The sequence below is a fragment of the Lemur catta genome, chromosome 7 (assembly GCF_020740605.2).
Source record: "Lemur catta isolate mLemCat1 chromosome 7, mLemCat1.pri, whole genome shotgun sequence".
Taxonomy (NCBI): Eukaryota; Metazoa; Chordata; class Mammalia; order Primates; family Lemuridae; genus Lemur; species Lemur catta.
In genome coordinates, this window is record NC_059134.1 from 36,074,799 (window position 1) to 36,102,142 (window position 27,344).

The following is a 27,344-nucleotide window of genomic DNA, read 5'->3' on the forward strand; positions in this document are numbered from 1 at the left end:
TTTTTTATTTGTTTGTTTGTTTGTTTTTGTCTTTGTAAAGTAGCCATTCTAACTGGTTAAGAAGATATTTCTTTGTGGTTTTGAATTGCCTTTCCTTGATGATTAGTGATGTTGAACATTTTTCATATATCTGTTGACCATTTGTCTTCTTTAGGGAAATGTCTGTGTCTTTGCCCAATTTTTAGTGGGATTATTTGATTTTTTACTGTTGAGTTGTTTAAGTTCCTTGTATAGTTTGGATATTAGTGCCCTGTCAGATGAGTAGTTTGCAAATATTTTCTCCCATTCATAAGGTTATCATCTTTATTCTGTTGATTGTTTCTTTGCTGTGCCCATTATAGTCCCATATAGTACCATCTATCTATCTTGTTTGGTTGCCTAGGCTTTTGAGGTTTTAGCCATAAAATCTTTGCACCGACCAATGTCCTGAAGAGTTTTTTCCATGTTATCTTCTTGTAGTTTTATGGTTTTGTGTCTTATGTTTAAGTCTTTAATACATCTTGAGTTGGTTTTTGCATATGATGAGAGAGAGGGATCCAGTTTCGTTTTTGTGTATATGTTTACCCAGTTTTCCCAGCACCATTTATTGAAAAGGGTGTCCTTTCCCCAATATATGGTCTTGATAGCTTTATCCAAGATTAGTTGGCTATAGATATGTGGATTAATTTATGGATTCTCTATTCTGTTCCATTGGTCTATACTTCTATTCTTATGCCAGTATCATGCTGTTTGGGTTACTATAGCTTTGTAGTATAATTTGAAGTCAGGTAATGTGATGCCTCCAGACTTATTCTTTTTGCTCAAGATTGCTTTGGATATTCTGACTCTTTTTTGATTCCATATGAATTTTAGGATTTACTTTCCATTATATTTCAGTGAAAAATGATATTGGTATATTGATAGGGATTGTATTGATGTATACTGCCTTGGGTGTTAGTCATTTTAACTACATTAATTCTTCTGATCCATGAGCATGGGATGTTTTTCATAGTTTTTGTGTCTTCTTCAATTTCTTTCATCAGTGTTTTTTAGTTTTCCTTATAGATATGTTTACCTCCTTGGTTAAATTTATTCCTAGGTATTTTTTATAGCTATAATAAATGGGATTGCCTTCTTGATTTATTTTTCAGCTATTTCATTATTAGTGTGTGGAAACACTACTCATTTTGTCTGTTGATTTTATATCCTGCAACTTTACTGAATTTGTTTATCAGTTCTAAGAGTTTTTTGGTGGAGTCATCTTGGTTTTTCTAAATATAAGATAATATTGTCCACAAAGAGGTAAAATTTGACTTCTTCCTTCCAATTTGGATGCCTTTTGTTTCTTTCTCTGCCTCATTACTCTGGCTAGGATTTCCAGTACTGTGTTGAATAGGAGTAGTGAAAGTAGACATCCTTATCTTGTTCCAGTTCTTGAAGGAAAGGCTTTCAACTTTTCTCTGTTCATTATGATGTTAGCTGTGGGTTTGTCATTTATGGCCTTTATTATTTTGAAGTATGTTATTTCTATGCCTAGTTTATCAAGAGTTTCATCACGAAGGGATGTTAGGAATTTTATCAAGTGCTTTCTCTGCATCTATTGAGACATGATATGATTTCTCCTTCATTTTGTTGATGTGATGTATTACTTTTATTGATTTGGGTATGTTAAACCATCCTTGCATCCCTGGTATAAATCCTACTTGATCATGGTATATTATCTTTTTGATGCATTGTTGGATTTAATTTGCTAGTATTATATTGAGGATTTTTGCATCTATATTCATCAGTGTATTGGCATGTAGTTTTGTTGTTATTGTTGTTGTATCCTTGTCTGGTTTTGGTAGCAGGGTGATGCTTGCCTTGTAGAATTAGTTAGGGAGAATTCCTCCCTCTTCAATTTTTTGGAGAATAAGTGACATTTTTTACATGCTATTCACAAGCATTAGCTCCATTAAGAGAGAATTGACTCTAGTATTTTCCAATAGAATTAAGCATATAAATTTTTTTAAAAGGTCTATTCCAAAGACCTTTTTAATTCTTTAGTCTGTATCTATTTTTCTGAAGGCTTAGATGTCAGAAAGAAAAGAGTTAACTAGAGCTACAGCTTGACCTTTATGCAAGTAACACTTATCAGAAACATATAGCTAGCTAATCTTAAAATGACAGAAAGGTCTAAGGGCAATCCAATACTGATGCCATTAAGATGCACAGAAATATTGTACACAATATTTTTAAAGGTGTTCTGGGATTGATTTTTAAGCTGTGTTTGCCTTACTTAGGGTCCTGAAGACAGGTTTGTAGCATCACTAGCATTCCGTCATGCCAAGCAAGAATCTGGATAAGAGAGTCATGTACTTGCTGATGTGTATCTATTCTCTATTTCGGTTGTCCCTGCATAGAATTTCCAGTGGTCCTTAGATATTACAAATAACTTTTAATTTTATTTTTGTTTTTTCAGGGCAGCATAACTATTTATGTGCTGGAAGAAATGACTGCATTGTTGACAAAATCCGCAGAAAAAACTGCCCAGCATGTCGCCTTAGAAAGTGTTGTCAGGCTGGCATGGTCCTTGGAGGTAACTCTGATGTTTTCATCAATAATATACTGTCTAATATTTATGCTATAACACCATGGGTCAGAAAAGTATAATTTTCTTATTCATCTTTGTTCTTGCTTTGTTTTTTCTGTCTTGATTATTGATGGTGACTCTTCACACTTGAGTGTCTGAATGAAGCAACCAATACCATCCTGTTAATTTTACTGGTTTCTAGTATGTTGCAGTCTGTTATGGGAAGTAAGAAGACTCTCTTCATCTGTATTGCCTATAAGTAGATGTTATGGGTAGTGCACTGACTTGTCATTAAATAATGTGAGTTTGAGTCTAGGTTCTGCCACTCATCTCCTGTGTGGCCTTGAGTAAATCACTAGCCCTTTCTGGGAGTCAGTCTCCTTATCTGTAAAATGAGAGTACTGAAGTCTCTTCCAATCAAAAATTGATTCTGCAAATTGGTCAGGCACATTGCTTTCCAGCTCCTGTAAGTGACTGATTAAAGCAAGATTACTGGAACAAGGACAGGAATCCATTTGACCGAGAGTTATATTAGTGAATTTCTTTTCCCATATTTTTGTTAATATGAAAATCTCTAAATCTTTTAATAATATAGCAGACATTCAAAAATTAACATCAGATGATGACATAGTTTGAATGAAAATAAAACAGTGAAGGAGATTAAGAGAGCCAGGGTTATGGAAGATAATCCTGTTCTCTTATATTTTTTTTACTTTCAGAATATTATGGGGGTACAAACCATTTAGTTACATAAATTGCTGTTGTACTGTGCCCATCTCCCAATGCACAATAGTGTGCATTGTACCCATTAGGTGTGATTTTACCCATCCCCTCCTCCCCCACTACCTGGTTGATTTCCGACGAATGTTACTTCCATATGTGTGCATAGGTGTTGATCCATTAGTTCCAATTTAATGGTGAGTACCTGTGGTGTTTGTTTTTCCATTCTTGTGATACTTCACTTAGGATAATGGTCTCCAGTTCCATCCAGGTTAATACAAGAGGTATTAGTTCACCCTTTTTATGGCTGAGTAGTACTCCATGGTATACATATATCACATTTTATTAATCCATTCATATATTGATGGGCACTTAGGTTGTTTCGACATCTTTGCAATTGTGAATTGTGCTGCTATAAACATCCGAGTGCAGGTGTCTTTTTTATAGAATGTCTTTTTTTCCTTTGGGTAAATACCTTTTTTTTTTTTTACTTAGCCACATCCTACACAGCACCATCTGGGAATTGTGGCTTTTATATCTAGATACGACTTTTTAACAACATAGTAAAATGTAATTGTTAAAACTAAAAATGTTTGTTCAGTGTACCATCTATCAACAGCTTTTGTTGCATCAAGGTATATCTATCTTCCTTTGGGAAATGTATTTAGACCAATACTTGTTAAGTTTAAAGCCTACCCAAACACTATCTCCTCTCTAAAACTTTTGCCAACATGCTGGGACAAAGTTAATCATCCAGGAAACATGCTGGGCACTTTATTGTAATTCACTTAATTAGATCACTCATAGTATTTTACAGTTTGTTATTTAGAGGTTTGTTTTCTCTAAGTTAAGGGCAGTGAGCAGGTCTCCATCTTCTGTGTGTCCACAACAGCGCCTGGTTTAGGGAGATGCTCAGTAAATACCACTAAATGAATAAACCTGTGCTCTCAGCAGGTAAAAGTTGTTTTTGAGTCCTGTGCCTCAGTTTCCCCATCTTTACATTTCAACTTTACCTTCAGAAGTCTTCAGGAATCTCCTAAATTTTAGAAAGTAGGACTTTCTCACAAAATCACACATCTGGTTAATGTTGGAGCCGGAAGAAAGACCTTGAGGCGCTCTGACTCCTGGTACTGTCCTTGTTTTCTCCATGACATGCTTGTCCTAGAAAATGGCAGAGGCTCTAATGCTGAAACCTAGGTTCCATCAGGATCTTTAATCTTGAGTGTTCTTCCAAATGGCTTTAAAAGCCTCTTCAGTTTTATCACAGAATAGAAATGGCAGAATTCTGGATAAAGCCGTCAGAATACTCCTGGGGATAGGTGATACAACCTAGAGAATTTTATGTTATCTCATAGTGTTCTAAGGCTTTAGCCCATCACTCAAGTATCTGTAATCTTTTATTATCTTCCCTATCCAAATCCAAACTCCTTGTTGCTTTAGTCTGCTATTCTTGTGCTTCCCAAACCACATCATACTATTCACAGTTATTGCTATATTTTTGTACTTTCTATATTATTACTTATTTGCATTTACTTTAATTCTTCCTTCTTTCCTTCCTTCTCTCCTTTTCTTCTCTGTCTCTCTTGCTTCTGTCTTCCCTCCATTCCTCTTTTTCAGTAACTATAGATTGGGCCCTTACCACTTACCAGGTAATATTCTAAATTCTGGGAGTGTAGCAGCAAATAAAGTGGACCAAAGTCCTTCCCTTGTGGAGCTTACACTGTGGTAGGAGGAGCAACAAATATTATGTCAAATGATGATAAGTGCTATGGAAAAATACTAAGCAGATTGAGTTAACACAGGTTATCTGAGAGGGGAATCACTCCTGAACCCTTTAATCTGATTAATATTTTCATCTCACTTAGCCATTTCCTAAGCAATAATCTCTCTGAAATCATGGGTTTGATATGCTAGTTATAATTTTTCTAGAAGATATTAAAATAATTTATAACTATTTAAATATATATTCAATGTACTACCTTAAAATGGCTTATGTACCCATAAATGGTATGTGTTACAATCTGGAAAAGAGTGTTTTAGACCAATATTTTTTGAGAGTCCACTGTGTTAAGCACCTACTTAGTGCTGTCATTGCTGCCTTTAAGCACAGTACAGTCTAATCCCTAATAAAATACACCAGGTCCCTGGGTTATGGATGAGATATGTTCCTGGGAACCTCTTTAGGTTGGATTTCTATGTAACTCAGATCCATGATGAACGGTGCATATGTGGTAATGATAATAATAAAGGCTCATATGTGGCCATAACAACACAGTATAATACTGTAATAATAATATCCCTGTAGTGTAATAATAAGCTATGGAAACTATTGTGCTCTTTCTTTTAATTCAAACACAACATAAAAACAAACTTACACAAAAAGTTTAGATTGGAGATAGGACAAATTTCAAAAAAGAATATTAAAGGTTCACACTCACTGAATGTTGCTTCAACACTAGGCTAATAGGAATGTTACATGTATTTTGATCTTCTAACCAATCAATAATAACCTTCCCATTTCAATAATTAATCCACTGTGCTGCTTAGTAATAATTGATACTTTCATTGGAGCACTGCCTTTTACATGTTCCATTAATCTGACTTTATCCTTTATAATTGTTCCGATAGTGGAGCAACTGAAGCCTAATGCTTTCTCAATGAATGATGGCATCTGGCCCTTCTCCCAATACTTATTTCTACTTTCATTTCCATTTTAATCACATTTCTCTTTGCTGCAGGCTCACCTTGACTTGCAGTGGACTTTCACTTTGGAGGCATAGTCATAAGGGTAAACACAGACTCACAAAATGGAATAAAAAAAGTTAAGATTAAAGTGAGGGTGTGCATCAGCAACAGTGTAAACGAGACTAGCCACTACAGTACAGATGCTGCACCAATGAACCGCTTACGCCATGTGGATTTGTTTACATGCACAGAAGAAACTAGTTCCCAAATTATTAATTTCATTGTTTAATTATAAATTACCCTTATGGGCAGGCTTGGGAGCCCATCTGTAAGTACAGAACCCCGTAAATCGGGTCGTCTGTAACCCAAGGACTGCCTGTGGTTATAAAACAGAAGAGTTAGTGACCTAAGAGAGGTACCAGACATTGCTATGCAAATAGAGAAAAGGAAAGAATTAATTCTGTGTGAGAGAGTTGGCAAAGGCTTGAGAGAGGAGGCTCTCAAACTATGAATAGGAACTTTGTAAGTGGAAAAGGAGAAAGGTGTTTACAATGAAAATAATGTGTCTGAAAAAAAGCATGATACATTCCAGTGATGATATTTCTGGAAAGTAAGTTAGTGGGAACAGGAAGAAATGAAGGTTGTAAGTTAGGCTGGGCCAGCTGGGATCTGGAGTTTAAACTCTTCTGTAGGCAGTGGAACCAGTGATCTTCCTGTGGACTATCCATAGAATGAAGCCCAGTCTAAGTGCAGCACATGGGGCCTTTCCTCACCTAGCAGCTGCTCCCTCCCTTCCTCTCTTTCTTTCCTCATTCATTTATGTTTGTCACTTTTTCTTGAGGTTTTTTATTCTTTTTCAGTTTTTTTATTTTTAATTTTTATGGATACAGAATCATACATATTTATGGGGTACATGTGACATTTTAATATAAGCATATAATATATAATCAAATCAAAGTAATTAGGGTATCCATTACCTCAAACATTTGTCATTTCTTTGTATTGGGAACATTTCAAATCTACTCTTCTAGCTATTTTGAAATATACAATAATTTATTGTTAACTATAGTTGCCTTTTTGTGCTACTAAACACTGGATCTTATTTCTTCTAACTGTATTTTTGTATCCATTAACCAATTCCTCTTTATTCCCTCCTCCCTACTACCCTTCTCAGCCTCTGATAAACACCATTCTATTCATTACTACCATGAGATCAGTTTTATAGCTCCCAGATATGAGTGAGAACATGTGACATTTGTCTTTCTGTGCCTGGCTTATTTCACTTTATATAATGTCATCCAGTTACATCGACGTTGTTGCAAATAACAGAATTTTATTCTTTTTATGGCAGAATAATATTCCACATTATACATATACAGTATTTTCTTTATTTATCCACTGATGGATACTTAGGTTGATTCCATATCTCAGCTATTGTGAATAGTGCTGTAATAAACATAGGAGTGCAGCTATCTCTTTGATATACTGATTTCCTTTCTTTAGGACATATACTCAGCAGTGGAATTGCTGGATCATATGGTAGTTCTGTTTTTAGTTTTTTGAGGAACCTCCATACTGTTTTACATAGTTCCTGCACTAATTTACAGTGCCACCAACAGTGCACATGTTTCTCTTTCTCCTCACCAGCATTTTTTATTTTCTGTGTTGATAGTGTCCATTTTAACTGGGGTAAGATGTTATCTCATTGTGGTTTTGATTTGCCTTTCCCTGATGATTAGTGATGTTGCACATTGTTTCATATACTGTTGACCATTTGTGTCTTCTTTTGAGAAATGTCTATTCAGATCTTTTGCCCACTTTTTAATCTGATTACTTTTTGTTTTGTTTTTTTGTGTGTGTGCTGTTGAGTTGTTTGAGCTCCTTGTATATTCTGGTTATTAATCCCTGGTCTGATGAATAGTTTGCAAATATTTTCTCCCATTCTGTAGGTTGTCTTTTCACTTTGTTATTGTTTCCTTTGTGTGCAGAAGCTTTTTAGCTTGATGTGATCCCATTTGTCCATTTTTGTTTTTGTTGCCTAGGCTTCTGAGGTCTTACTCAAGATATCTTTGCCCAGACCAATGTCCTGAAGCATTTCCTCAATGTTTTCTTCTAGTTGTTTCATAGTTTCAGATCTTACATTTAAGTCTTTCATCCATTTTGATTTGAATTTTGTATATGGTGAGAGATAGGAGGCTACTGTTATTGTTCTGCATACAGATTATCTAGTTTTCCCAGCACCATTTATTGAAGAGACTTTCCTTTCCCTGATGTATGCTCTCTGTGCCCTTGTCAAAAATGAGTTGAATGCAAATGCATAAATTTATTTCTTAGTTCTCCATTCTGTTTCATTCGTCTGTGTGTCTGTTTTTATGCCAGTACCATACTGTTTTAGTCAAGGTTTCTCATTTCTAACATACAGGCCATTTGAATAACAAAAGATGAAACATGAAAGAACACTGAAAAACTTCAAAAAGATTTGATAAAATCTTAGAGTAGAATGTCAGAGGTCAGAAATATGTATTTGATATATGTCATGGACATAGAATTGTTAATGAGTAGTTTGTTCTTATCTGCTTCAGTGCTGTGTTTTTATTATAAAAATTATGTTTGAGTTATTTGTTTTCTTCATTGCATATGATTCTTTAATGAATCACTTCCTTTACCTTCAACAGGTCACAGTGACTTTTGCATTTAGTTCATTGCTGTACTCCTTAATGAGTAGGAAGATAGTTACCCCCTTAAGGATGGTAATATATCTTCTAATTTATGTGTTCTTCTGTCTTCTTTCCTTCAGAAAACATTTTTGTTTAATGACTCACAAAAAATTCTAAAATAACTAGAGCTCTGTATTTTGCATTTGTGGTAAAAATGCTAAACTATTATAAAGGTAATTAGCTCTTTCAAAAATAGGTAGCTTTCTACATAAAGGAATGATTAATGAATAGTTGTGTTTGCTGAAATTTTTTTAAAGTCATAGATTATTTTTCTTTTCTTTCTTTCTTTTTTTGGGGGGGTAGACAGCGCTGTCTTCCAATTCCAAAGGGTTGTGTTGGGAAGCCTGTTTCTCTCCTATTGCTACTGGCACCTCCTCTACCTAGGTTCACCCCCCGCCTCTCTTGGCAAAGAGAATAACTTTCTGGACTACAGAGTGAGGCTGTGTGGTAAATTTTGTTGTTTTTTGTTTGTGTGTTTTTCTCCTCTTACACCTGATAGACAACAAAGCTTCAGTTCTTTTTTCTAAAGAATTCCAAAATTCCTGAATTTGGAACACAGCGGGGTAACTTCTCTGGAAGTATAGAGGCCAGGCCAGTTCGGTTCCTTTAATCACTATAAAAACTGAAGTCATCTGCCTTCTCTCTAATGAAAGCTGCCACCTACCTCTTTAAACCTTTCACAGTCTTCCTTTTGTAGTCATTTCCTTTTCTACCCAAACCCTGGCCTTTGAATCAGCACCTCCCAGAGACAGCACCTCTCACATTGCTCCCCTAGGTTGCTGCCCTAAAGCTTACAGCCAGGTGATGCCTTCTGATCACTGTCTGGTTGCTCATCCTAAGCACCATCTCACACCTGCTGGTCCTTAGAGTATATAATCTCACTTTTTGCTTAAAACTTTCTGTGTTTTTATGGGACTGCTTTTATGGCTGCCAGATAGAACTTTGAGTAGGATCTACTGTTTTTTAGACCCAGTAAAAAGTCAGGATTGAGGGGTTCACATATCTTTTCCATTTGCAATCTGACTTTATTTGAATGATTGAGACATATGGTTTAAAAAAAAATAAATTCTAGTCTCTTTTTTTGGCAGATACCTACCTTTATTTTATATTTCCTGTAATATAGCATCTATGTTTTCTTTGAAGTATATATAAAGGCACATTCTGCTTTAATCTGAAAACTAGAGGTCAATCTTGAAAAGGAAAAGCAAACTGTGTCAGTGCTGTAGGGATCGTTAGAGCAGTGCCATTGGACTGATACCAGCATCGCACAGCGGTCGTCATTCGTTTGTTAATCTGAAGTAAGAACGTGTTTCTAGACAGTCTTCCATGGTTTCATGAAGGTTCTGTTGGGTTGACTGCAAATTCACCCCAATTGCAGAAATTATGACCCTTGTAATGTCCAAGGATTTACACCATTCTTAATTGGCTGCTGATCTTTATCCTCTATTTTCTCATCTGTCTCCCAGAAAGTTTTTGGCTGCCCTCAAACTTACATTTTGATAACCAACATAATAGTCTTGCTTCGCTTCTACACAACAGATTAAGCAGTGTCAGATTGAACACCTCTTGCCATCCCTTCAGTATACAATATCTTTGCTAGAAATAAAGACAAATAACAGAAAGAGAGGTGACAGCAAGTGAACAACACTCATTTCAGAACATGATTGAGAAATAGCAATCAATATTTCAGTCTGTCTACTTACGTTTAAATACTAGGGGGCTCACAAAAATCCCAGTATTCTTCAAATATTGCTTGTTTCCTCATTGCCTCTTTCTACCTCTAGCACAGTTATTAGGTTTTTATTGGACTAGCCCATTCTGTTCTCCATATCTCATAATCCTTTTTAATATTTCCCACATTGTTATCTGTTATATTCTGTGTAATTTTGTTCTTTCTTTGAGTTCACTCTTTCTTGAGCTGTGCCCTTTAATTTTTTTCCCATTGTAGTGATGGTAATATTTTTTATTTTAAACATTCTACTTATTTAGTTTATAAATTTGCCTTTTTTTATACAAAACTTTTTTCTTTTTTGTATTTTCAATTCTTTATCACATATTTTTAATAATTGTTGTACACATATGTACTGTAAACATTTGTGTTCAGTAATTCTAAAATCCCAAAACTCAGGATCTATTAATAGTTATGCCATTGTATCATGCTGGTAAACCATCTGTCTTAAAAAAAAAACAAAAAACAGTAAAGTGAAGAAGTCCTGATTATTTATAGTGTTTCCCAATGATGGTGGTATAAATACTCCCATGTGGCAAATTTCAAGTTACCAATGGTTTAACAACCAGCTTTCAAAATTCCTGTATGTTTAACAGTCAGTTCTCATAAGTCAGTATGAGACAAATCCAACATCCTGTTTATTGTTTCTGCTATTTTTCACTCATTGTATCTTTTGTGGTTTGGGATTATGAGCTCATGTTTGATACAGTTTAATTTCTTTGAAATGTGTCGCCTTTACTGAGAGTGTTTATCTCCAGAAAGAATTTTTATTTCATTCTTCCAGGCACCTTAGGGATTTTACTAGTGAAGAACTACTTTTCATATTTACTTTTTGCCTCTAGGTTTCCCATACCTTGCAGGTAGAATAATTCTTACAGTCCCCAACCCCTGGGCCATGGACCAGTACCTGTCCATGGCCTGTTAGGAACTGACCCTCACTGCAGGAGGTGAGCAGTGGGTGAGGAGATGAAGCTTCATCTGTATTTACAGCTGTGCTCCCCATCACTCACATCACTGCCTGAGCTCTGCCTACTGTCAGATCAGTGGCGGCATTAGATTCTCATAGGAGACGAACCCTACTGTAAACTGTGCAAGTGAGGGATCTAGGTTACACACTCCCTATGAGAATCTAATGCTTGATGATCTCAGGTAGAGCTGAGGCAGTGATGCTGGTCCTGCGGAGCGGTTGCAAACACAGATTATCATTAGCAGAGAGGTTTGACTGCACAGAGACCATAATAAATCAACTGCTGTAGACTCATATCAATACCCTATCAGTGAGTGGCAAGTGACAGTTAAGCTGCATCTGGTGGCAGGCTTTATGGTGGCAAGTGAGTAGATGTACTGCATATGTACAGCTGCACTGGTGGCAGGCTTTAAGGCAGAATCCAACACTTATTTTTGTCTGTGTGTAGCTGCCCATTATTTTCTTTACCATTTCCATCTGTGCCTCTTTCCCACACTGTGCACTTGTTTCGGTCACAGTTTAGGTAAGCCCAGAAGCTAACCCTAGCAAAAATGAGTAAAAAACAAACATCACTGGAGAGCTTCTTTGAAGAGGGGGAAAGACCCAATGATGAGACAGCAGAAGACTCTAAACCTGCCAACAAAATGGAAGCTGCATTTATAAGCAAATACCAAGAGTCCTACTTAAATCGTGGATTCACTGCAACAGGTGATTCACATTCTCTAAGCCTGCTTTGTATAGTATGTGGTGACCAGCTATCCAACAAAGCCATGAAAGCTTCAGAACTACTTCACCACATGCAGGCCAAGCACCCTGCATTAAAAGGTAAGACTTAGGAGTTTTTCAAAAAAAAGCAAACATGAAGAACATAAGCAATTATTGAAGGCTACCACTTCATCAAATGTGTCTGCACTGAGAACATCATTATTTGTGGCTAACCACATTGCTAAAGCTAAGAAGCCCTTTACTATTGGTGAAGAGTTGATCCTGCCTGCTGCTAAGGACATTTGCCATGAACTTTTAGAAGTTGCCATTCAAAAGGTGGCATATGTTCCTCTTTCGGCTAGCACCCTAACTAGGTGAATTGATGAAATAGCAGAAGATACTGAGACACAGTTGTTCGAGAAGACTGATGAGTCATCATGGTATGCAAACCAGGTTGACAAGTCTACCGATGTTAACACACAAGGCAACAATGCTTGTTTTTATGCAATATGTTTTATACGAGGATGTGCATGAGGATATGTTATGTACACTTCTGTTGCCAGCCAACACCATGGCTGCAGAACTGTGTTGAATGATTACATATCAGGAAAACTGAATTGGTCATTTTGTGTTGGTATATGCACAGACAGAGTGGCTGCCATGACTGGACGGCTTTGTGGTTTCACTACTCAGGTCAAGGAGGTCGCTTCTGAATGTGAGTCTACACACTGTGTCATCCATAGAGAAATGCTGGCTAGCTGAAAAATGTCACCTGAACTAAACAATGTTTTGCAGGATGTGATCAACCACACTAAAATACATAGCCTTAACTCATGTCTGTTCACATAGCTCTGTGAGGATATGGATGGACGCAGAGCACACATCTTATTTTATACACAGAAGTGGGGTGGCTTTCCAAAGGTAGATCACTGGCCAGAGTTTTTGAGTTACGAGAGCCACTCCAGAGATTTCCTTTAGAAAAACAGTCACCACTGGCACCATTTCAGTTACACAGAATGGGCCGCAAAACTTGTTTACTTGTGTGATATATTCAACCCACTCAACAAACTCAATTTGTCACTTTTGGGGAGAACAACAACTGTATTCAAGTTGGCAGATGAAGTGGCTGCATTCAAAGCCAAACTGGAATTATGGGGACAACGAGTGAACTTTGGGATTTTTGACATGTTTCAAACTGTAGCAGAGATTTTGAAAGAGACTGAGCCAGGGCCTTCTTTCTCCGACCTGGTGCATGATCCACCTATCTCAGCTTTCAAATGAGTTTGAGCATTACTGCCCAACCACAAAAGACCCCCATACTAGGAAGGAGTAGATCTGCTACCCATTTTTGAATAAGCCAGGTGAATCGACTTTGTCCATGCTAGAAGAGGATCTACTGCTTGAGATTGCAAATGACAGTGGCCTTAAAAGTATGTTTGAAACAACTTCAAATATCCATAAGTTCTGGATTAAAGTCAAGGCAGAATATCCTGAGATTGCCTCAAAAGCACTGAAAAGCCTGCTTCCACTTCCAACATCCTATCTTGTGAAGTAGGGTTTTCTGCAGTGACAGCAATCAAAACAAGATTACAGAGTAGACTGGACATAAGTAACACACTTCAGATGTCACTGTCTCCCATCTTCCCCAGATGGGACCATCTAGTTGCAGGAAAACAAGCTCAGGGCTCCCACTGATTCTGCATAATGGTGAGTTGTATAATTATTTCATCATATATTACAATGTAATAATAGAAATAAAGTGCACAATAAATGTAATGCACTTGGATCATCCCAAAACCATCCCCCACATTCTCACCGCCTGTTCTGTGGGAAAATTGTCTTCCATGAAACCAGTCCATGGTGCCAAAAAGGTTGGGGACCACTGGAATAATTTCAAGCCACACAGCTGGGTGAGGGAGGCCTAATATTAAGAATTATTAGAGAAAGACCTTTTTCCCACACTGAGCCAAGGCTGAAGCAGATATGCTTCCTTCCTATGTCTCCTTCTCTGTTGGGTAGAGGTGTTCTTCATTTTGAATCTCTGGATATTTTACTGACTTTTTGAGCAGCTTAGATATACATTTAAAAGGATGTTGGTTATGTTTTATCCATCATTTTTAGGCATTCAGGAAAAGGAGAATTATAGGTTTTCTGATTATCTACATTGTCAGTAAAATAATTTTATATAGAATAATATGTTAATTTTCACCAAATACATGAACTCCACCCTTAAAATTTTTAATTTTTCAGTGGGTTAAAAAGGGATTTTCAAAACATCTCTGTAGGAGATGGTATAACATTGTAATAAAGAGTAAAGCTGTAGAATCAGAATAATTTGTGTTTTATTTTATCATCCCCATTTAATAGCTGAGGGATTTCAGACACACACATTGCTTCACCTGTCCATATCTCTGCTTTCTTTTCTATTAAAAACACATTATTAGAGTTGTTGTGAGGGTAAATGAAATGATACATTTAAAGCATATAACACTGAGTGCTTGGTATACAGAAAGGTTGAATACATGGTAGCTTAAAATTTCTCTTAATTTTGAAGCCACATATACAGACATTATCACTGCTAAAATAAAGATTTAACTTTAATGGAAAACATATGCTTGTATCACTTAAAAGTTTTAATTATGTATTTGTAGGAACATTGAAAACTCAATGCAGATATTTTAGAATCAAAATTAATTTATAGAATCATGACTGGTAGAGGTATTAAAGTAATAGTGATTGAATATTGTTAATGTATCTATTTATGTTCTCAAGTCATATGTATATGGAAACATCTGAAAGACAATGTGTATATTTTCATATGATAGAAAAGATTTTTTCTAAATAAGTAAACGTTTATCAGTTGAAGTTTTTTTCTTTGAAGAAGAGTATCCTATTTTTTTTGGTTTTTAGAAGTGCTTTGATAAGCAGTATAACTCCAGGAGCATGCTGAAGTTACAAAACACATTTGGTAATTTGATCTCCCAAAGACAAAAGGAGAATTTTTGTTGCTTAGGATGAGGCAGAGGGAGGTGGGAGAAGTAAGGTGAAGAAGGCAGGTGAGACTGAGATGCCTACTGTGTGTTTGACTTCCCTTGACCTCCCAAATCTTCATTAAAATTCTATTAATATTAAAACATAGGAAAATGTGTTGTATGGGACTTTCCCCCCTCAGATACATATATAGTGCCATTGTCTTTAGGCATCCAAAATAACTAAACAGATCTGAGAATCTGGTGTTTTCCCTTTTGTTGATGACCTGTTTCTTCTGCATGAATGTGTTTTTTAATCCTTAAAGTTCAGTAACTTTATTAGGATTTAGCTCTATCTTAATCTATTAATTTTTCTTGAAATAGAATAAGCCCTTTTTGATCTGAAATTGCAAATCTTCTTATATATTATTAGCAAAGTATTCTTTTACCTTCAAAGATTTTTTTGTTTCATATTTTCTTTTCTTTTTTATAATGCCCAGTAATAATCTGTATGTGGGTTTTCTGTTATCTGTCTTCCACATCTGTCATCTTTTCTTTCCTCACTCTAATCTTAGTCCTTTTATACTTCATTTGGTGATTTTTGTCAAGTCTGAACTTTGTCATTAGCATAGTTTTTTACACTGGCAGTTCTCTTCTTTTATTTTTCTAATATAGTTCTTAAATCTATAAAGTCATTTTTTCTCTGCCATCTCCCATTTTACCGTATTCTGTTTTGTAATTATTTTAAATTTTATTTGATGTTTTGTTTCTCTTCTTTGATTTCTTGAAATGTAGGTGCCAGCTTATCTTTGAAATGCAATGATGATATTGCCTAAATCCATTTCTTGTAATTTTTACTCCAACTTTTATTCTTCATCTGATTTTGCTTTTACTTTCTCTTTTTATTGTTTCTAAAGATATTTTTATTTGAGTTCCATACTATATATCTGTTATTTATTAAGCATTTAAATGTGTCATTTGATCCTGACCTGCTATTTGACTTAATCATTGTTAGTCAGCTTCCCCCTCACTTCCTTTCCTGTTTACCCATGCCTTATTTTGAATATCCCCTTACAATTTGAGCCAGAAGACTTGAAATCTCAGTTATATGGTTGGATATGCAAAAGAAGGAAACAGTGTTTGGGATATAAATGTAGCTACGATAGAAAGGTGTCAACAGCTGAAGTTTGTAGGCATATGCAAACTCCAAACATTCTACTATAAAATATGCTAACCCCTTCGCCCTAGAATTGTGTCTTTTACTAAAGGGAAATTCCCTTAGATTTCTTTCCATTCTTCAGGAAGTAGATGTTATATGGCAGAAGGCCAGGTTATTGTGGAATTCTTGCAGCAAACAGGTTTTTGTTGCTGGGAAATTATTAATTTATTCAACAAAATTATTGAGTACCTACTAGGTATGAGGTACTGTACTATCATCAAAGAGTTTATATTTTAATTGAGGATAGATACAATAAAATAAATACATAACATAAAATATTGCTGTCTGATGGAGCATGATAAATGCTAACAAAAAAATAAAAGAGAGAAGCAGGATAGAAGATGTTAGTGGTTAGTGTACATTTGTTTCTGTTCAGTCTAATATGATCAGTAACTCCAAACATAAGTCCCAATTTTTCATTACTTCTCTCTACTCAACTTCTTGTTTGGGGTGCCCCTCAGATTTAGAAGGCTAGGTCATGGGAGAAGTAGTTAGTATGAACATGTGATCTTCATCCAGCTGTTTTTTTGCCATTCTGTTATGAAAATGAATACTGTGGACTTAAGTTCCCTGTAGCCTTTATATGCCCCCCAAGTGAAGGCCATCTCACCCACCACATTTAACATATATTAGATACCACATGGATTTGATATCTGTTCCAGGATTCTGCATTCTATTCTGTTTCTCTAATTCCCATTCCCATGCCAAGACAGTATCATGTTTGGATTAGGGTAGTTATTATTGTCAATTTTAATACATAGTATGGCATATATTAAAATCACAGTTGCTCTTTTAACAAAATTCTCGTAGCTACCTATCCTCACACAACATTTATTCTTCTCAATGAACAATAAAACCATCATTTCCAGTGCTCCCCCAAAATTGGATTCTCATCAAAATAGTATAAAATTTTTTTATTAATTTGAGCAGAACTGACAATTTAAGGTGTCCAATTCAGGAACATGATATATCTTTTAATTAATTCACATTTTTTATATCCTAAGACAGAATTTTGTAGTTTTAATATAGATATTTTGCTTTTCTTATATTTATTCTTAAGTATTTTATAGCTTTCATCCCTGTTGTGAAAGAAAATTATTTTCTATTCTTCAAATTGTGATTATTAAAAGTGGTAAAAGTGGTAGTTGTTATAGACTTATTTTCTTTCAAGCATATAACTAAATTATCTCAATAATTTGATAGATTTTTAGTGGTCCTTTGAGTTTTGTAGATATATAATCATATTATCTGAAAACAAAATATTTTATTTATCAATATAATACTTGTTGCTGGGTTTTGGTAAATTGTCTTTATACTTTTCATTTTTTACTGTGAGTTTTTTCTTTTTTTAAAGTAATGGCTCCTGGGTTTAGCAAAAAGCCTTTTATTAGTCTGCTGTAACAAATTACCACAAATTTAGTGGATTAAAACAAAACAAATTTATTATCTTACTGTTATAGATGTCAGAAGTCTAAAATGGTTCTCTCTGGGCTAAAATCAAGGGGTCAGCAGGTCTGCATTCCTTTAGGAGATTCTAGGGGAAAATCCATATTCTTGCACTTTACTTCTTGTAAAGACTGCCCATATCCCTTGGCTTGAGGCCGTTTTTCATCTTCAAAGCCAACAATGGCCAAGTCTTGTCAAGATGCCATCTCTCTGATTCTGACCCTTCTGCCTCCCTCTTCCCCATTTAAGTACCCTTGTCATTATCTTTGTATCCCACCGGGGTAATGCAGGGTGAGCTCCTTGTCTTAAGGTTAGCTGATTAGCAACCTTACTTCCATCTGCAACTTTAATTCCCCTTGCCATCTAGCATAACATATTTACTAGGTCCTGAGATTAAGACCTGGACATCTTTGGGGAGCCATTATTCTGCCTCTTACAGCCTTTTCGTTATTAATATCTATTGATAAAAATCATGTGATCTTTCTTCTTTGACCTGATGTGATGAATTATAGTGGTAGATTTTCCAGTGGTGAACAACCCTTTTCTTCTCAGAACAAACACTGCTGGGATATGGTATAGCGTTCTCTTTTTAATTCTACACAATTCAATTTGCTGACAGCTTATTTAAAATTTTTAGCTTTATACTCATAGGACAAATTAATCTATATTTCTGGTATGATGTTTTTATAGTTACGCTTGTATCATAAAATGTATAGAAGAGGTTTTGATTTTTTCTCTACTTCAAAATAGCATAAAATGTCTTTAAGGGAGATAGAACTTAGGCTGTACAACTCTCTGATATCAGAGCCAATTTTGGTAATTTATATTCTGATGTAAAACATTCTATTTCCTGAATTATCAAATTTATTCCAATAAAGTTGTACTTTATATTCTATTTTAATGCTTCTAATTGTTTTAGTATCATTTTTATCATACATAATGTTATACTTTTTTTCTCCTTTCATTTATAGTTTGACTTTTTGTTGACTTTTCTTTTTTCCTAATGTCTTAACTGAATTCTTAGCTCACTTATTTTCAGCCTTTTTTACAGAGTAAAATTGTATAATGCTGTATTTTTTTTTTTGCATTTCGCTATATCCCAAAGGTTTTCATTTGAAGTAATTTTATGTTGATTTCTTCTCTAGTCCTATAACTAAATGTTATATTGTGTATGTTATGTTAATGTTCCTTGAACATAAGAGACAGAAGTATATTTTCTTAACAGTATTCTATAAATTGTGTAGGACATTATATGGTAAAATTAAGCTTTGTTTTATATTTTAAGGGCCTTATATATCTGTGCTTATTAACTATCCACTTAACATGTAAAATCTGAAAGAAATGTATTAATATTTTCACTTTTTTATCATGTTTTATCTGTTTTTATCATATTTTTCAAGGATTTTTCTAAATATTTGGTTTGTATGTTTGCTATGTGAACACTTATTTCTATATCATCTATAGGGAAGTAGCCTTTATTTTTACTTAATATCTCCACTTTGTCTCATTTTAATGTCTTTGGATGTGAATTCTACTTTATCTGTTATTATCACTATTCCTACTTTCCATATATTATATTTGCCTGGTTCACCTTTTCTCATTTTTTAAATTTTCAACTGATTCCTATGTTTTTTCTATGTTTCTTGTAAACTATAAGTAGAATTTTGGTTTTTTTAACCCAATCTGACCTTCTTTGACCTTGACAGAGAAATTTAGTCTATTAACAATGTGTGCTAATCAATTATACAAGGTTTTATTTCTCCCAACACATTTTATGTCCCCTGTATATTATGCTTCCCCATTATTACCTTGTTTCCCTTTTCTTTATTTACTTTGCTAACTTGGCCAAGTTTCCCTTTATTTTCTTTTCCCTATTTAATCCTTTCTATTAACTTGGAAGTTTTACTCTGCTTTTCCAAATTGCTCATGTCTACATTCCCATCCTAAACAGTCATAATTCCCATATTCATCCTTTATTATATCAGAATTAAATAATTATGCTTGCACCATTTCACCAAATTATTTTATTAACACACTCTAAAGTTTAAACCTTTTCTTTACTCCTCTCCCCATTCACTAAAAACTTTTTGCTGAGGTAGTTCAGAATTTTTACTACTAGACTATACTTAAGCTTTCACTTCTAATATACATTTTCTCTCTCAAGAACCTTTCTTATCACTTGTCCTATAAATTCATTCTCATAGTATCATCATCCATTTAGATGCAGTTATATATTTCAAGAATAATTATGCAGTACTGGACTCTTCATCTTATCCTTTCAATGCATGCTGTTTGAATAAGCCATGCTTTTTATTATAAAATATTTTATTTGTACAAAAATATACACACATAATGCATATGACATATATAAAACAAAGTAATTAACATCCGCATGTCTACTCACCTGGATGAATATAAATATTCCCAGTACTCTTGGATCTTTCCTCCCTGATCACATCCTTTTGACTCTTTCTTCAGAAAAACTCTATATCTTGAATTGGATTTATCATTCCCTTGTATTATTCTATAGATTTTTAGAATATCTATGTGCCCCTCACCAATACATTCTTTAGTTTTGAGGGTTTTTTCCATATATAGAAATGGTATCACATGGTATGTATATTTCTGCAATTTGATCTTATTGCCTAATGAAATATTTATGAAGTTCTTTGATTTTGATGTGTATTATCCTGGTTTATTCATTACACTATCTTATTCCATTCTATGAGTATCTGTCATTTATCCATTTTCGTGTTGATTGACATTTGCTTCCACTTTGAGGGTTGTTAAATGCAGTGCAGCTGTGAACATTCTTGCGCATGTCTCCTGGAGCTCTTGTGTAAGAGTTTCCACAGGTAAGGTACACACGTGCATTTGGGATTGCTGATAGTAATATCTGTTCATCTTTGGCTCTACTACATAATGCCAAATTGCTTTCACAATAGTTGTACCAATTTACCCTCCACAGCATCTCTGTATGAAAGTGTACGTATTCTGTGTCCTTGCCATTTTGGGTGGATGGTTTCTCATTGTGGTCTTAATTTGCATTTCATTGGTTACTAATGAGATCCATCATATTTTTATGTTTTTGTTGTCTATTTATATTTTTCTTCCTCTCCGAAATGTCTGTTCATGCCTTTTCTTTCTGGTCTGTAGGAATTCTTTGTATGTTCTACATATAGATATGTAAATACCTAATTATAGGATAGACAAGAACAGCCTATTCAGTAAGGTGATATTCAGGCAGAAATCTAAATGAAATGAGGGAAAAAGCCATGCATGTATCTAAGGAAAGATCATTTCAGGCAGAGGAAACACTATAAACGCCCCAAGACAGGAACACAGTGGACAAGTTCCAAGAACAAGATGGATGGGGGAAAGTTCAAGAGAGACTGTCTATGCAAGAGGATGTTGGGCCTTTTGAGCTTGACAAAGAATTTGAAGTTCATTCTAAGTAGGATCAGAAGTCACTGAGAGTATTGAGCAAGGAGTGACATAGTCTGATTTAAGTTTTTAAAGGTTCACTCAGCTGTATAGAGAATAGACTATAGAAAAGTGAAAGCTGGGAAACCAGCCAGCACATTGTGCAATAGTCCAACTGTGATAGTGGTGACTGAAATTATGGTAGAAGCAGTGGACATGGGGAGAAGGGATTGAATTTGAGTTATATTTTCATGGTGACCCATCAAGATTTGCTGTGATGAATTGGATATGAGATAAGAGAATAAGTGAGGTATCAATAATGACTGTGGAGCTTTTGGTCAGAGCAAGTTCATAAATGGAGTTGCAAAACTAGAAGGTGTACTTATTGGGCCAGTGCATCAAAGTTCTGCTCTAAAGTTTGAGTGGAAAAGCTGAGTAGACAGTTGGAATGTTAGATCTAGAGTTCCTAGAAAAATCTGGGACTAGAATTATAAATTTGGTGATCATTCATATCTAGATGATATTAGAGATGTAGGACTAGATGCAAACACCTAGAGAGAGAGTATAGATATCTAAGAGAAGTCTGAGGATTGAGCTCTGGGAACTCCAAGATTTAGAAGTTGAGAAGATGAAAAAGAGCCAGCCAGGGAGACTAAAAGAGTGGCCACAAGAGTGAGGTATGTGGAAGCCAAGGGAATAAAAGTATTGTAAGAAGCAGAAAACGATCAACTGTATTAAGTACTACTGATGGGTCGATTAAGACAAGGACTGAGAATTTGAACACTTTAGGATTGGAACAAATCTTAAAAAACGTTAGTTCAAACTTTGTGCACTTTCTCACAATCTCTTGCCTATATCTCTTCTCCAGAATCCTACATGTGAAAATGCAGTCCATGCCTGAAATTCCAGGGTGATTGTGTTAGTGGGTAGAAAGACTAGAAAGACTTTGGGCTATAGAGTCCACATAATCCCCTCTCTGCTACTCTGACATTGGGCATGGCATCTTCTCTACTCTTAGTTTTTCCAATTTATGAATGAAGTTAATAATACTTACCTTTCAAGATTGTTGTGAGGCTAAATGATACATATATATAAAATTCCTGGCATATAGAAGATACTCCATTAATTTTGCTTCCCTTCCGTTTGTGACTCATTTCTTCCTCAGAAAGCCTGTTTGATTTCTTTGAACAATATTGAATCCTTTTTGTTTATTGACCCTGGCAATTGTTTCCCTGTCACTTACAAGTTCTACATCAACTTTTTGGGACTTTATAGAACATGTGTACTCCATTTTCTTTATGACAATACCATGAACCCAGAAATCACAAAGGTAAATGCTACCTACAGAGACTAAGTAGGTAACTTAACTGGGTGCAATGGCAAGACAAGAAAACAGATCATTGGCTTACCACGAATTTGTGGCAGGAACTGGGGAAACTGGAGTGCTCATGTTCCATCCAAAAGCGGCAGCTGCAACCCAACTTTAACAGATTTTGGCCATGTAACTAATTCAGATATGTTCTCATAATTATGGTCATCATTGTATGAGCCAAACAAAACATGTCTATGGGTCAGATTAGGTACTAGAGCTAGCAAATTGCAACCTCTGCCTAAATAATTGCAAACAGTTATCAGGCTTCCTTTAGCTAAACAGCCTAGTCACTTCATACTATACTGATAAGAGTCCATGCGTGGCACAGAGCAGAGATGGGGCTGAATCCAACCTGCTCTCAGATCACCAAGACTTTCTTTAATTCACCCAAAAGAATCTGTGAACTAGCAGCAGCCCAAATAAGCATCCTGGCCTTGTTTAATCATTTCTCATGAGCAGATTCTACTCATTTCACCATCAGACTTTTTTTTTTGCCCTAACATATCACAATCCATCAAAGTAGAAATTCTAGAAATATAATTGTGGTCTGACCAGCACAGTGTATAGACTCTCTCCTCCCTTAATTTAGAAAAGGAGGATTCTTAATTTTGGGTCCTTAGATCTTGTAATAGTTCATGGATTGATTCCAAAGGATCTATGAACCGACTGAAATTGTGTAACAGATTTTGTGGGGTTTGCATATATATGCACATCTTTTAACAGATTCTTAAAAGAATAAAACCCAGAAGACTTAACAACCACTATAGACTATGTTCCAATTAATGTAATCTGTAGCATTAGCTTTTGGAAGCCTGTTCCATCAGAATATTGGCCGATACTGAAATGCAAATTAAAACCACAATGAGATATCATCTTACCCCAGTCAGAATGGCTTTTATTAAAATGAGAAAAAATAACAGATGTTGGCATGTATGTGGTGAAAAGGGAACACTTATACACTGTTGAAGGGAATGTAAATTAGTACAACCTCTATGAAGATCAGCATGGAGATATTTCAAAAAACTAACAGTAGAACTACTATTTAATCTTGGCAATCCCTACCACTGGATATCTACCCAAAAGAAAAGAAATCATTATATCAAAAAGATACCTACACTCATGTTTATCACAGCACAGTTCACAATCACAAAGATATGGAATCAACCGAAGTGCCCATCAACTGATGAGTGTATAAAGAAAATGTGATTTATATATGAATTAACGTATACATACACAAAACATAGAGTTTTACTCAGTTATAAGAAAGAATGAAATAATGTCTTTTGAAGTAACTTGGATGGAACTGGAGGCAATTATCCTAAGTGAAGTAATTCAGGAACAGAAAAATAAATACCGCATGTTCTCACTTGTAAGTGGGAGCTCAATTATGGCTACACAAGGGCACAGAGAATGGTATAATGGACATCGGAGACTCAAAATGGGGGAGAGTAGGACGAGGTGAAGGAAAAATTATTTATGGGTACAGTGTACACTGTTTAAGTGACGGGTACACCAAAAGCCCAAACTTCACCACTATACATATAATGGAACTGAACTTGTACCCTCTAAATCTATTAAAATGAAAAAAAAAAGTAAAGAAAGTAAATAAAAGGTTAGAAACAAATGAAAAAGAATATTGACCAGTACTAATCATTGTCTCTACTAAAAGCTCTTTGTCTTTTCATTCATGTCTTTTCATACAAAGCCCCACAAGCCCCTGGTACACTGGTGTAATCACCCACACTCCACCAACCCAATGAATGGTGATGTAATTAATCATTTAATTCTGATACCTAACGTTTTTTCATTTTATTTCATTTTATTAGATTGTTGCTAAAGTCTATAATGCTATGATTCTCAGACTTAAGAAAAGAAAAACAATATTTTGCTGGGAGATTTAGTTCATATATATTTACATTTTTTTTCCTTCTCTATAGGTCGAAAGTTTAAAAAGTTCAATAAAGTCAGAGTTATGAGATCACTAGATGCTGTCGCTCTCCCACAGCCAGTGGGCATTTCAGGTGAAAGCCAAGCCCTAAGCCAGAGGATCACTTTTTCACCAAATCAAGAATTACAGTTGATCCCACCACTGATCAACCTGTTAATGAACATTGAACCGGATGTGATCTATGCAGGACATGACAACACAAAACCGGATACCTCCAGTTCTTTGCTAACCAGTCTCAATCAACTAGGCGAGAGGCAACTTCTGTCAGTAGTCAAGTGGTCTAAATCATTGCCAGGTAATAATAATTTGTGTATAATAGCATGTAGTAAAAATGTACCATGTTTGTTGTTTTATTAGATTGTTAAAAGTCTGTGCAGTAAATTAACTATAATATACTATAGCAGCATGTTACAGTATATGTTGTAGCAATTCAAAATATTTGTCTAGGATCATAATATATGTTATGAAACTATAAAAGAAGTAGAGAACACATTGAGTTTTATTGATGAGTCATGAATTACATACATGAAACAGCTAAGAAATAGCATAACTTTGTGTTCCACCACAGATATTTGAGTAGTTCAGAGAAAGACAAGTTGACCATTTTCAAAAAAATATCTAATTCATTCTAAACCCCAATTTAACCAACTTTAATTGGTCAAAAATAAAACTGAATGTACCAACTCACATAACAAACCAAAATACAGTATTCAGAGTACAGTGAGGTAACACAAAAGTCAATTAAGAAAACAAAATTTCTAAACATAAATAAATAATTTCCACATGGAAAGATGAACCTCCAGTCACTATTTACTCTAATTTTTACCCAAAAGGAGTAGAGCCCAGCAACAAAGGGAGCTTGGGTTATTTCATCATGAAAGGATTTAGGTCACTTCATTTATCAACTATTTTTGCTCAGCACAGCTCTCTAAGAGCCAGGTGGTTGAAAGAATTACAAGGATGAAATTCTCACTTGGTTAAAACTTAGACTGCAGAGACAGGAGAATGCATGTATAACCATTGCTTGTGGAGGTGTTAGTCCCATAATTAGAAATAGAACTTTTTAAAAAAAAATTTATATTCTCTTCACACCAATAAAATCCTTATACTGATTCAGACCAATTTATTTTTCTAATATTTTATCAGGAATTAAGCATATTATATTCTTTTAGTTCCCAAGTAAATTCAATAGCTTTTTTAATAAAAAGAATTTCTTCCCAATTTGCCTTAATATATTTCTCAGTTATTATTCTACCTGAAAGGTTTGAAATACAATAGATGAATCATTATAGAAAATTCAGTTACATGGAAGAGAAAGGAAAATAGATTCCTATTTGTTGAATCTTCTTAAAAATATATATTGAGCAAAGTTAATAAAATTCAGTATGCTAGTGGAGATGAAGTAATTTTATAGGAAAATCAAAATGCCCAGGTTCTTTTTAGGTTCATTCTTACTGAAAGGCCTTGGAAAGGTATTATTTTTTTTTCCAAAAGTTCTGAATGTCTAAAACTTACTGAAAAGTGGTTATCAAATTTGATAGATCTTTATTAAATAAAAATATCACAAAAGCATTTATGAACATTTTCTGTTTAAAAACGAGTGTTTAAATGTGTTTAATTTTGTCAATTTTTCTATTTAGAAAAGGTAATTTCTTTGATTTTTGTTGATACAGTTCATCTTCCTTTGTTTGCATTTTGAAGGTTTTTTACTATTTATAAAGATTCTAGCTTCAGCTGGCAAAGTTAGAAAATAACCAGTTATAATTAAAAAGATAATTTATTCACTTTGGATAAAAGCTAAGTGAGATTTTTAAGTTGAAACAATTATCTATCAGGATTTTTTGACCCTACACAACCTCAAAAAAATATGAGAGGAAATTTTTACATTGAATTTGATAGCAACTTTTTTAATGTTGCAAAATGTAATTCTGGCTGAAATAAGGAATGAATAAGGTATGTTTGGTGAATACCATCAAGAGGCAGTGGTTCCCAGTCTTTTCAAGTGTGGGGTCCCTTAGTAACATCAAAAATTTTATCATACACTCACCCCACAGTATAGTAATTCAAGCTTTTAGTAGCTCCTGTTTGAGAAAACATATTTGTGCATATAGTTCCTCAGACACAACTGTAGTAAGTACTGGCCTCTGGGGGTTTCATCACCCAAATGTTAAGAAACTACTGACAAATTTATATTGGGGAGAGTATTGGAAAGTAAATTTAGAGGTGTGAGTTATGGGCTGATCAAGGAAGATCTTAAAAGTCAAGGTATGTTTCAGAAATTTAATTATTAGTAAGTATTCATTCCCAATTCAGTTGCACCTTTAAATAGTCTCCATCTTGTATATCAGTACTTGTAGCAGAATTGATGTAACAGAGAAGTCTGAAGGAAACATTTCCTTTTTATAAATTTTGTCTTGATACTTCAATTAACTTGGTGAAAAAGCTGTTCAGGTCAATGCTTCCACACTTTTAAACATTGCAGTTTTGAGTACTTGCCTTATTTCTTGATTTGAGTTAGCCAGACTATTTGCAATTATTTGTATCAGAAGATTGGACAGTACTTTGCCTAATTCTCTGGCTTTGAAGCATGCCAGGACATCTTTTGAGTCAGTGACAGTAATTGCATCTGTGACAAACGATGTTTTCTTTCCCAAATCAAATTACTGCCCCCCCAAAAAGTGATGAGAGTAGCCTACTAGGAATAAAGATAGGCCTTGATAAATGCTTTTAAATAAAGACTTTCAAAAATGATTTCTCTAAAAGGACACCTTTTTCCACTGAAATTACTATTGCCTATGTCAACAAAATTTTGTCCTTGTCAAATCATGTGAATATTTTAGCTTTTAACATGTTTCACATGCTTCTGGGGCTTTTGGCAAAGTAACCATTTCTT

General features: G+C 34.8%; 1 protein-coding gene across 5 annotated transcripts in view; it reads left to right on the forward strand.

Annotated features, from left to right (window-relative positions):
• PGR (progesterone receptor) overlaps positions 1-27,344 on the forward strand; it is a 78,658-nt gene that overhangs the window by 32,800 nt on the left and 18,514 nt on the right. For 4 of the 5 annotated variants that reach the window (XM_045556875.1, XM_045556876.1, XM_045556878.1 and 1 more), the window contains exons 3-4: positions 2,441-2,557; positions 24,441-24,746. In XM_045556875.1, the coding sequence (XP_045412831.1) occupies positions 2,441-2,557; positions 24,441-24,746 (423 nt within the window). The remainder of the gene's footprint in view (positions 1-2,440; positions 2,558-24,440; positions 24,747-27,344) is intronic. The other variant, XM_045556877.1, reaches the window with a different exon arrangement.